This window comes from Camelus bactrianus, chromosome 15 (assembly GCF_048773025.1).
Source record: "Camelus bactrianus isolate YW-2024 breed Bactrian camel chromosome 15, ASM4877302v1, whole genome shotgun sequence".
NCBI lineage: Eukaryota > Metazoa > Chordata > Mammalia > Artiodactyla > Camelidae > Camelus > Camelus bactrianus.
In genome coordinates, this window is record NC_133553.1 from 44,203,097 (window position 1) to 44,215,092 (window position 11,996).

General features: G+C 33.6%; 1 protein-coding gene across 5 annotated transcripts in view; it reads left to right on the forward strand.

Moving 5' to 3' along the window:
* Positions 1-11,996, forward strand: part of PLEKHH2 (pleckstrin homology, MyTH4 and FERM domain containing H2) — an 83,662-nt gene that overhangs the window by 1,052 nt on the left and 70,614 nt on the right. For all 5 annotated transcript variants that reach the window (XR_006719225.2, XR_006719227.2, XR_006719226.2 and 2 more), the window contains exon 2: positions 5,658-5,787. Coding sequence is in view for 2 of the 5 variants with exons in the window: in XM_010967715.3 (XP_010966017.1) it covers positions 5,665-5,787 (123 nt within the window). In the remaining 3 variants the exon portion in view is untranslated. The remainder of the gene's footprint in view (positions 1-5,657; positions 5,788-11,996) is intronic.

Genomic DNA, 11,996 nt, shown 5'->3' on the forward strand with positions numbered 1-11,996 from the left:
ACGTTACCTGAATGCTTTAGAAACACACACACACACACACACACACGTTACCTGAATGCTTTAGAAACACACACACACACACACACACACACACACACGTTACCTGACCAAGTAAAGCTGACCCTTAAGAGAAGAGAATTAAAGAATATGAGTGGCTGCCCTGTGCTTCACTGGGGTAAGCCAAAGTAGATGAATTCTTTCTTTTCTTTTTCTTTCCCTTTAGGGATTTGGAAGAGAAACAGGAAGTTAAAGATTCAGGAAAAAAGAGCATTCACTCCACAATTGTAAACAGTTTATTTTGTGTCAGTGACTGTTTCCAAGAGTCATTGGGGGTATTTGGAAACCCAAGACTTTTTCCTGTCTGCTGCAGTGAAGATAGATTACTTTCAAATTCAAAATTTAGAAGTGATGTTTATTTAGCACGTGGTTGTAGCTCCCAAAGTTATATCGTTAGGCTTTATAAAATTAGTGGTAGTGGAAAAAGATGGTGGACATTCGTTCAAAATTAGAATCTTCACTCAAGATGGTGAATTAATACAGCAGTTACTTTATACTAACTGAAATTGCGGAATGAAATGAGGAAATCAGGTGTCTAGACCTCAGAATAGACTAGTAGCCAACCAATCTTGTTGTTCTGAAATTTTAAAAATAGGGAATGCAAAAAAAATGGAGGATAGACTGGGATTTCAAAATTGTAGAATAGATAAACAAGATTACACTGTATAGCACAGGGAAATATACACAAAATGTTATGATAACTCACAGAGAAAAAAATGTGACAATAAGTGTGTATATGTCCATGAATGACTGAAAAATTGTGCTGAACACTGGAATTTGACACAACATTGTAAAATGATTATAAATCAATAAAAAATGTTAAAAAATAGAGAATGCAGATATTAAATGCCAATAATATTCTTAAGGTTTTGCTACTTCACTGTAAAATATGTAATTAGTGTAACTAAAAAGTAAATAGATATGTTTAACAGAATTTATCTGATGTGTTGTTTTCATAGCAGAGTATTCTTGGTAAGATATATGTCTGATACTTGTCGTACTTTGGGTTAACAGTTAACTCTAAATTATTTGAGTTAATGGTGGAATTCTTGGCAGGGATAACCGCAAACAATGGATTATTATTTATATATTCACTTAAACTATTACTTTTTCTTTACTCATTTGTAAATACATGCTCTTTTTTTATTGAGGTATAATTCACAAACCATAAAATCTACCCTTTGAAAGTGTGCAGTACAGTTGTTTTTGTTATATTCACAAGGTTGTGCAACCAACAGCCCCATCTAATTCTAGAATATTTTCATCACTCCAAAAAGAAACCCCAAACCCGTTAGTAGTTGATCACCATTGCTCTCTGTTCACAGCCCTTGGCAACCACTAAGCTACTTTCTGTCTCTTGGGATTTGCCTATTTCATATAAATGGAATCATGCAATATGTGACTGTTTGTGTCTAGCTTCTTTTACTTGGCACATAGGGTAATATTTTCAAAGTTTGTCCATTGTTGTAGCATGTATTATTGCTTTATTCCTTTTTTGTGGCTGAGTAAGATTCCATTGTATAGATATACCTCTTTTGTTTATCCATTCATCTGATGATAGATACTTGATTTGTTTCTACTTTTTGGCTGTTTGAATAATGTTGCTATTAACTTTTGTATACAAGTTTTGGTGTGGACTAATGCATTCAATTCTCTTGGGTATATACTTAGCATTGGAGTTGCTGGGACATATGGTAGCTTTATGTTAAAACTTTTGAGGAACAGTTAAACTATTTTCCAAAGCAGCTGTAGCATTTTTATGTTCTCAACAGCAGTATATGAGAGTTCCAATTTCTCTACATCCTCACCAACACTTGTTGTTACATGTCTTTTTTATTATAACCATCCTATTTGGTGTACAGTGGTTTGTCATTGTGAATTTGATTTGCATTTTCCCTTATAGCTAATGATGTTGAGCACCTTTTCATGTGCTTATTGTCCATTTGTATGTCTTCTTTAGAGAAATATCTATTTAGATCCTTCACCTACATTTTAATTATATTTTTTTTATCATTGAGTTGTAAGAATCCTTCATGTATTCTGGATTTAAGTCCATTATCAGATAATATGATTGACGGATATTTCTCCCCATTCTGTGGGTTGTCATTTCACTTTCTATATGGTGTCCTTTGAAGCACGAAATTATTTAATTTTAAGTTCAATTTATTTTTTATTTTTTTATGTATGCTTTAGTTGTCATATCTAAGAAACTGTCGAGTATTCAAAGTCACAAAGACATATGCCCATTTTTTTTTTACTAAGAGTTTAGCGCTTAGACTCTTAAATCTAGGTTTTTGATCCAATTGGGGTTAATTTTTACATATGGTATGATGTGGTGGGTCCAAATTCATTCTTTTACATGTGACTATCCAGTTGTCTAGCATCATTTACTGAAAAAACTATTCACTCTCCATTGAATGAATAGTCTTGACACCCTTGTCAAAAATCAGTTCACTCTAAATGTGAGGCTTTATTTCTGTATTTTTAAAAAATGGATTTAATTGCTCCCCGCACCCCACTCTGCCTCCACACACACACAAAAAGAAGATATATTGAAATCCTAACCCCTGGTATCTCAGAATGTGATCTTATTTGGAAGTAGGGTTATTACAGATACAATTTTTTAATTGAAATATAATTGATGTACAATATTATGTTAGTTTTCAGGTATACTATATATGAAGTGATCACCACTATATGTCTAGCAACCATCTGTCCCCGTACGAAGTTAGTACATTGACCATATTTCTTATGCTGTGTATCACATCCCTGTGATTTATTTATTATACAACTAACATGAGGTTTGTACCACCTGATCCCCTTCACCTATTTTGCCCCCACCCTTATTTCTTATTTCCTTATTTCTGTACTTACAATTTTATTCCATTGGTCTATGTCTTTTTTTTTTAATGCCAGTACCACACAGTCTTGATTACTGCAGCTTTGTAGTAATTTTTGAAATTGGAATATGTGAGTCCTACAACTTCTTAAGATTGTTTTGGTTATTCTGGGTTCCCTTAATTTCCATATGAATTTTAGGATTAGATTGTCAATTTCTGAAAAAGATGCAGTTGGAATTTTGACAGGGATTGCACTGAATGTGTATATTCATTTGCCAGTATTTGCCATCCTCACAATAATAAGTCTTCCAATCCATGAATGTGGGGTGTTTTCCATTTATTTGAGTCTTCTTTAACTTCTCTCATTTTGTAGTTTAAAGAGAACAAATCTTTTGTTAAGTTTACTCCTAAGTATTTACTTCTTTCTGATGTTTTCATACATGGAATATATTCTTGATTTCATTACTGAAGTTTTCCTTGCTAATGTACAGGAAAACAAGTGATTTTTGTATATTGATCTGGTTTCCTGAAACTTTGCTGAACTCATATAGTTCTAATAGTTTTTTTATGGATTCCTTATAATTCTTTATGTATAGGATTATGACATATTAAAATAGAAATTGTTTCAGTTTTTCCTTTCCAATCCATATGCTTTTTGTTTAATTTCCTTGCCCTCGTTAGACCCTCCAGTATGATGTTGAATAGAAGTGGCGAGAGAGGACATCCTTATGTTGTTTCTGATCTTAGGCGAATCAGTCATTTACTATTAAGTGTGATGTTAGCTATGCTCTTTGTCAGGTTGAAGTTCATTTCTATTGCTAGTTTTGAATGTTTTTATCATAAAAGGGTATTGGGTTTTGTCAAATTTTTTTTCTGCATCTGTTGAAATGATCATATGATTTTTGTCTTTTATTCCTATGGCTATTTTCGTTTGTTAAAAAATATGTTCATGTTATTTTTTAAAACTGTAGAAATTTTACAGTAGAACATAAACAGGTTATTTTAAATGTGGAACAAAATTTGACCAACATGAAATAGACTCTTCTTATTGGTTAAGATAGAGGAATGTCCCTACATTTCTGGGCAGGGTTTGAGGCTGGTTCAAGGTTTAAGGATGTCCATTTCAGGACTGCTTTTTATTTTTAATATTTCACCTGTGTTTTCTTCCGTGTCCACTCGAAAGCTAATGAGGAGAGAAATGAAGTAGTAGCAGAACTGAGAAAAAACTTGTGACTGACAAAGTGCCTTATTTACTTCTAAATCATTGATAATAAATGCTGATATGGGTAATGAAAAGGTCACTAACAATGCTAATATCCTTAGGAAAAAACTCAGAAAACAAAGAAATGAAAAGAGAACGATTTCTAGGTCTACAATAAGTTTCCCTTAAATTACAGCTAGAATTTAAAAGCATCTGGAGGCTTTGAGATGTTGGGGGAGCTGTTAATAAAGTTGTAGCCTTTGTAGAATAGCTGTGCTTATATTTATTTCTAAATTATTGAGTGATAATGTAAGTGTTAATGTGAACACTGATTTAAGCACAAAACAATATTTATGCTAGAAAAATAATCTTTTGCAGGTTTTAAAAACTGGTATAGGTTTAGGAAAGGGTTGTATTACACTAAATACTGGGAAAATAAACTTGGTTAATATTTTTGTAAAACAAAAGAACAGAATAGTACACTTCAACTGCAGTTCCATCCTGGGGTCTGAGAGTTTTGCTGTCACATATGTTCCAAAAGTAGGGCTTGGCTTCTCTCTCCAGGAGAGCCATTCCTAATGCAGATTCTGTCAGTTCATTGCAAGGGCAATTCAGAAATACACTATCAAGCCATCTATGAAAATGGCCTGATAAAACATTAACAAACATTTAAAACTACTTTAATGAATCCCAGAGCTAGAAACAGTCGTGCTTTCAAAATCAGGCAATAGTTTTTTGCACTTTAGAATTTCAGAGCCAGTTCCCCTGCCTCTTGGCTTACCCCTGATAGTGCTTCTCCCAGGGATTAATCTCCTCCAAAGGGAAAGTTAATATCATGGAAAACACTGATTCCAGGTTTACTTTATGTAGATGATTCCAAATTTCGTATTTATATGTTTTCTCTTCTTGCACCAAATAAAAATTGTGCAAACTTGTCCAGGATCATAATACTTTGCCCATTTAAATATGCCAAAAGATTTTTGGCTTGAAAGATAGCCTGGACCTGGACAAATTTAGTGTGATGGTGAGGAATAATTATAATATAACTCTAAGCCATAATTGCAACACCGATATGCAGTTTCTTCAGATTATTCTATCATGCTCCTAATTGAATCAAAACTATAACAATTCTGTAAGTTTAAGAACATGGTAAAATTATGAGCTGACAGATTTTTAAAAATTCGTTGAGGAGAGCTAAAATAATGACTCTGTTTGGTGCTATTATATTGTCCAAAGTGCTGTTGAGAACATCAATATTTAATTTGTTCCTTAAACATACTCATGAAGAAGGATGATTTGTTATTATCGCATCTCCCATTTCCTAGGTTGAAAAAGCTGAGATGTAGAAAGGATAAAAGTTACACAGAAAGTTTACGTAACCCACTTGGACCTCCAACCCTAGCCTCTTGTCTGTCACCAGTTCTGGAATTTATCTTAGAATTCAAAAAACTTGTGTCTAGATATCATTAGATGGTGACTAGAATGTGTACATTGGGTGATTTAATGAATTCTCTTAAATGCTAATTGGTATTATGCCATTTGAATGCTTTCTTTTCTAGAATAAATATGGCAGAGCTCTCTGAGACAGAAGGACCAGTAGATTGGAAAGAACGATGTGTAGCCCTGGAGTCCCAGCTCGTGAAATTTAGAGTTCAAGCAAGCAAGATAAGAGAGCTCTTAGCAGAGAAGGTAAGCTTTTCTCCCTCACCTTTGTTAGTAAACATCAGCTATTTGGGGCCCACTTCATTTGTATGAAATAGCCCCAGTACTTTAGGGAGTAAACATTTCTTAAGTAATGAATATAATTTAGCTTTTCGTCAGGGATCTGAGGCTGTATTTGGCATATTTTTCTGCCAGTTTTAGAATGGATTGGACATTAAGACAAAAAACACTTCTTTGCAAATACTAGTGGAATATGTAAGAATTGTGTATATTTGATGAAGGTGGAGTTCATTTATTCCAGAGAGAACAACTATAACTTATTTGATTTTATTAGAGAAGTGTGACAGCATTTTGATCTACTAAATGTTTAGGAAAATCAACTTTAAAGTGATTATAGAAGAATGTTCCCTATTGATAGTAGATTGTGTTTATACTGCATTTGGAAGTATGCCACCTATTTAGGAATTTGTGTTGACTAACTATATATCACTAAACTATCATCTGGGCTAGAATTGAATTAATATAACTATATGCTTCTCTTAATAGTACTAATCATGTGATTAAAATTTAATTTATGTCATAGGAGGTTTTTTTCACGTGTATGTGTATAAAACCTATAGATTAACTCATTTTTTATTCATTCAATAAATATTCATTGAGGGCTGATTTTGTGCCAGACCCTGTTCTTAATGCCAGAGTTACATCTGTGAATTAGACAACCCATGGTCCTATTTCTGGCAAGCTTGGATTCTAGACCTGCGCTGTCCAATATGGCAGGCACTAGCCACAAGGGGCTTTTGAGCACTTGGAATGAGTCTAGTTCAAATTGAGATGTGTTGGAAATGTAAAATACACACTGGATTGTAAAGATATAGTATGAAAAAAAGAATGTAAAATATCTAATAATAATATTTATATTGATTACATGTTGAAAAGATAATATTTTAGATATTAGATTAAATAGAAAGTTTTAAATTTAATTTTACCTATTTCTTTTTACTTTTTTAACATGAGTACTAGAAAATTTTAAATTATATATACATCTCACATTGTATTTCTGTTGAACAATGCTGTCTGTATGGTTGGATAAATGATACTAATGGTTGTTCAGAACTGATCAAAAGAACTTATAGGTGGTTTCTTAAACTCTAGTCTGCATAATCTTTTTTGGGTAGAGACTGGTACACATATCACATCTCCAAAAATTGTCTTAAACCTTCCTTTCATTGCTAGCCCAAAATCTCTTAGCACAGAAGAATTCTAATAAAGTCCAGTAAAACATCATTCAGTTCAAACGTTTATATATAGCATCTTAAATTTTTGAGCTTTTACATCGGTTGGATGGAAAGATTAAAGTTATCCTATTCACTTTGGGTCAGACAGTGACCCAGTAATAGGCTTTGTGGAATGAATTCCCCAATATCAATTTGCTTTCTTTATTGTTATTAGAATAAAAACTATAACTTGAAAAGAATTGCCCTGTGAATATCTCCAAGTTGGGGAAGCCTATCCTAACTCAGGGTATATGCGTGACTTGTGCTGTTTGCTCCTCTCTATAAAAATCATTTCCCAGGTTATACTCTGATTTGTCTAGTATTTTCCACAATCCCAGCCCCCCATGCAATAATTTTGTCAAGATTTCCAATTATAACCTTGTTGCTAAACTTCACGGGCACCTCTGAGGCATCCCAGATGCCCTAGCCTCTCAACGGTTGGCCTACTCTTGACCACAGCCTCCTCCAAATTTTCTTTGTTCCCTTGACTACTGTGCTCGCCTAGTCTCCTTATGGACTTTCTTTATAAGAAGTTATGCTTATTTGGGTTCCAATTAATTGACCTTTAAATTCTAAATTTAATGGCAACATTTGTTCTGTTTGTCAGACTTGTTGCAACAAATTTCTTTGTGAGTGCGCATTTTTTAAATTTTAAAAGTGTCATTTTCTCTGTAAGTAAAATTGTAAATTGTTTTTTGATTATTAATTTATATTATTAGATTTTCTTTGTCAGTGAATGAATATTGAGAGGACTATTATTTCAGAATTGCTGTTTTAGTTGTGGTTTCTTTTTCTTCTTCTTCTTCTTTTTTTTTTTTTTGGTCTTCTGTATTTTGTATCTGTCTTAAATCTTTTGACAGATCTAAGAGATGGAATGATTCAGATGTGTTTTATACAGTGGAAACTGGATAAGTATGCCAAGTTACTCATGGTTTCCCAGTAAATATATTCAACACCAAAATGAGAATAACGCTTGTTTCACAGTATTTTCTGTTATATTCCATTATGAAATGTTTTTCTCTGGATTAAAGATTATTTTTGGTACTCAGCCATGTTTTAATAAAAATACCAAATATTGATTTATTATGTACCATGCACTTTACAGGTAGGATTTATTTAATTCTCATAACAACCTATGAAGTAAGAAGCTTTATTGTTCCCATTTTATAAATTAGGAAACTGATGTTTTCTATGTGCCTGGCAATCTTCTAAGTGCTTTTTGTGTATTAACTCTTTAATCCTTATAACAACCATGTGAGGTAGGTACAAATATTATTCATATTTACACAGGAGGAAACTAAGGTACATAAAAGTTATTTAACTTGTCTGAGTTCATGCTGAAATGTAAGTGATGGAGCCCAGATTTGAAAATAGGCATTTTGTTTGTTTTTAGAGCTTGAATGCTTAGCCATCACCCTATATGGCATCTCTAATCTAGTTTTATTACCACATACCTTGCTTTCTCTGATATTCTTACTTACTCATCCATTCTGTCTTCTCCTATTAGTCACACAATGTATAAATCCATCTCTGCTTGGCAGCAGGTGTCTGTGTAAGTTAAGATGTGCGTATGTATGCAGTAGTAACAGTTTACATAATAGTACATATTTTCCAAAGCAAACCCTATTGCATTGCTTCTGCATGCCAGCTTGAGTCAAATATTGCATTCCAGTGGCTAGTCTGATCCCATCCATACATAGCCTTTGGTTTTGCATTAGAACCATTTTGCCTCCACAGCTTCTTCCTAACAGTTCTCCATACCTTCCCTCTGGGTGGATGCAGGCTTAAGACGGAAGATTCTTGAGAGCATACTCATTTGATTCTTCAGCTCTTTGCCAGAAATTCTGTCCAACTTTTCCTATCTGCTATAGTTCTTGTTTTCAACTCTGTTTTCTTGGCTCTGACTATAGGTAGCTAACACTAGGTGCCAACTATGATTCCTAATCCTGGACTACAGCCATTAACTGGTTTAAACCCCACAGTAACTCTATGAGATAACTATTGTTACCCCCAATTTCAAGATGTTGACATGAAGACTAAGAGTATCCGAGTAGTGTGCCCAGTGTCGCACAGCCAACAACAGCAGAGCTGACATGAAACCTTAGCTCTTTCACACTTTTTTGTGTGATGCAGCTAAAAGAGTTCCTGGCACACAGAAGTTTATCCTTCTGCCTGGACACACTGGTTGAGTGTACAAGGAGATGATTTAAACCAGTAATTATAGATTGATGGGAGACATCTTTCTGGATTTTTTAAGGAAAAATGTGTGAAAGGATCTCAGAGTGATTTTTTTTTTTATAATTAAAGGTGGATTTCAATTATATGCCCCTTATATATTTTTGGAGATGTATTAGGAGAATACATTATGGATTTTTTTAACTATTTTTTTCACCTATTTGGTTTTTTCCATCACAATTTCCAAGTAACTTTGAATATTGAAGCTTGTAAAGAAAAAGGCCTTATTGGAGTCTTGGGCAAATTCTGCTGTAAGTGGGAGAGGTCTTTAGAGGAATTTAAGGAATGGTGTTGGAAATATCTCTAGTATGCCAAACATAAACTCTTCAGGGAAGCTGAGATTTAAGTAGTTTTCCTACTTTACAGTATTACTAGTTCATTTTCTGAGTCAGGGAGGGAAAGAGAAAGTTTCTTTTTCAGTTGAAGTGAATGTTATTTCCTACAGGTTAGATTTTCAGTGAAAAGGAAAAGGTGAAAAGTATGAAGAATTTTCCCTTTCAGCATGGCCCACGTAACCTAAGGCTGCCTCTACCTGATACAGCATTTCTGTCTGGAGTTCCTGCCACTTGACCTTCCTCTTGTGGTATGTTTCCCCTGAGGTGGTGTAGGAGGATTCTCTTCTGGGAATAATGAGTCCCTAGGCAGCATGGTATTTGCTTTCATATAACAGTCCTGTCAAATCACAAGTATCTTTTCTTGTAACATCCTTGTCTGGTTTTGGTATCAGAGTAATGCTGGCCTCACAAAAAGAGTTTGGAACAGGTCCCTGCTCTTCTATTTTTTCTGGAATAGTTTGAGAAGGATTGGTATTAATTCTTTGAATGTTTGACAGAATTCACCAGTGAAGCCATCTGATCCTTGACTTTTTTGTTTGTTGGGAGGTTTTTGATTACTGACTCAATCTCCTTACTGCTAATTGTTCAGATTTTCTGTTTCATCATGATTCAGTCTTGGTAGGTTGTATGTTTCCAGAAATGTATCCATTTCTTCTAGGTTGCCCAAATTGTTGACATATAATTATTTATATTGGTCTTTTATGATCCTTTGGATTTCTGTGGTATTAGTGATCATATCTCCTTCATTTCTGATTTTATATTTTGAGTCTTCTCTCTTTTTTTCATAGTAAGTCTAGCTAAAGGTTTGTTAGTTTTATTTTTTTTCAAAGAATCATCTCTTAGGTTCATTGATATTATCTACTGTCTTTTTAATCTCTATTTCATTTATTTTTGCTCCAATCTTTATTATTTCCCTCCTTCTACTAACTTTGGGTTTCATTTGTTCTTTTTCTAGTTCCTTGAGATGTAAAGATAGGTTGTTTATTTGAGACTTTTCTTGTCTCTTGAGGTAGCATTTATTGCTGTGAACTTCCCACATAGAATTGCTTTTACAGCATCCCATAGATTTTGGTATCTTCCATTTTCATTTTCATTTGTCTCAAGGTATTTTTTTAAATTTCTCTTTTGATTTATTCTTTGACCCATTTGTTTTTTGGTAGCATGTTGTTTAATCTCCACATACTTGTGAATTTCAAGTTTTTTTCATGCAAAAAATTTCTAGTTTTATACCTTTGTTGTCAGAAAAGATGTTTGATATGATTTCAGTCCTCTTAAATTTATTAAGACTTGTTTTCTGACCTAACGTGATCTCTTTAAATACATCTGAAATCATAATAAATGTTTTCTATTTCTATATATCATGTAGATGGAGTTTTCTTTACCTATCCCCTCCCATGCTTTTTTTCCCTCTCTGATACTTTGGAAGCTATAAACTGAATTTCTGTTCTTTTAAGTAGTTATTCTTAACTCTTTTTAAAAAGAAAGGTCAGCAAAAATACTTTATACTGTAACAGTAGAATTTGAAACTGAATATGGCAAGGAAATATTAGGGAGTTGGTGATAATTACCAAAAAAAAAAACAAAAAACTATATATAGGGTAGTATTGTGGTGGGAGTTTGGTGAGGGAAAGAACAGGAAGCCAATACCAATGGAGAGCTGAGTATCAAAAACAGAATCTGCTGAAGCTGTTAGGATAGCCAGCACTGACTTTTCTTTAGAGAGCACTTTAGAAAATGGGCATTTTCTAAAATAAATAATGGCACCTTTAGTCAAAGTTTTCAAACAAGCTCTTGGAATGTAGGTAATTATTCAGCTTTGATGAATACTAGAAGATGCTAAATATTGTATAAGTCCATTAGAAGCTATCGAATGGGAAAATGTCAGGCAACCAGAAAGACTTCAATCATCCCATCTTGTCTTAGAACTAATGGTTTTTACAACATCACCATAAAACTACTTACTTTAAAAGCCTCAGGTAGTGTGGGGATGTGTTGAGATAGGATTTGCTAGTATCACATTTTGGGTAGGATGATAAATACAACCAAAGGAAATCTTTCAGTTGTAGTAACAATTTAGCCCTCAACAACTCCTTAGTCTGCCATGGCTTTGCAATAGCAGCAGACTTTTAATTTATAATATAGATGTGTTTTCATAAAAATAAAGAATACAGATATGTTTTACATATAAATATGTTTTAAAGGCTAAATCCAAAATGGCACTGTGTCACTTCCACTGCATTCTGTGGGTCAAGGCAAGTCACAAAGCCTTCCCAGTTCAAGAGAAGAGGCAGTAGACCTCACCTCTCAATGAAAGAGGTAGCAGAAAGAAAGTTAATTGGCAGTAGTAAAAATAATGTTCCTTCTTATAGGCACAGTACTTGACATATGTAAT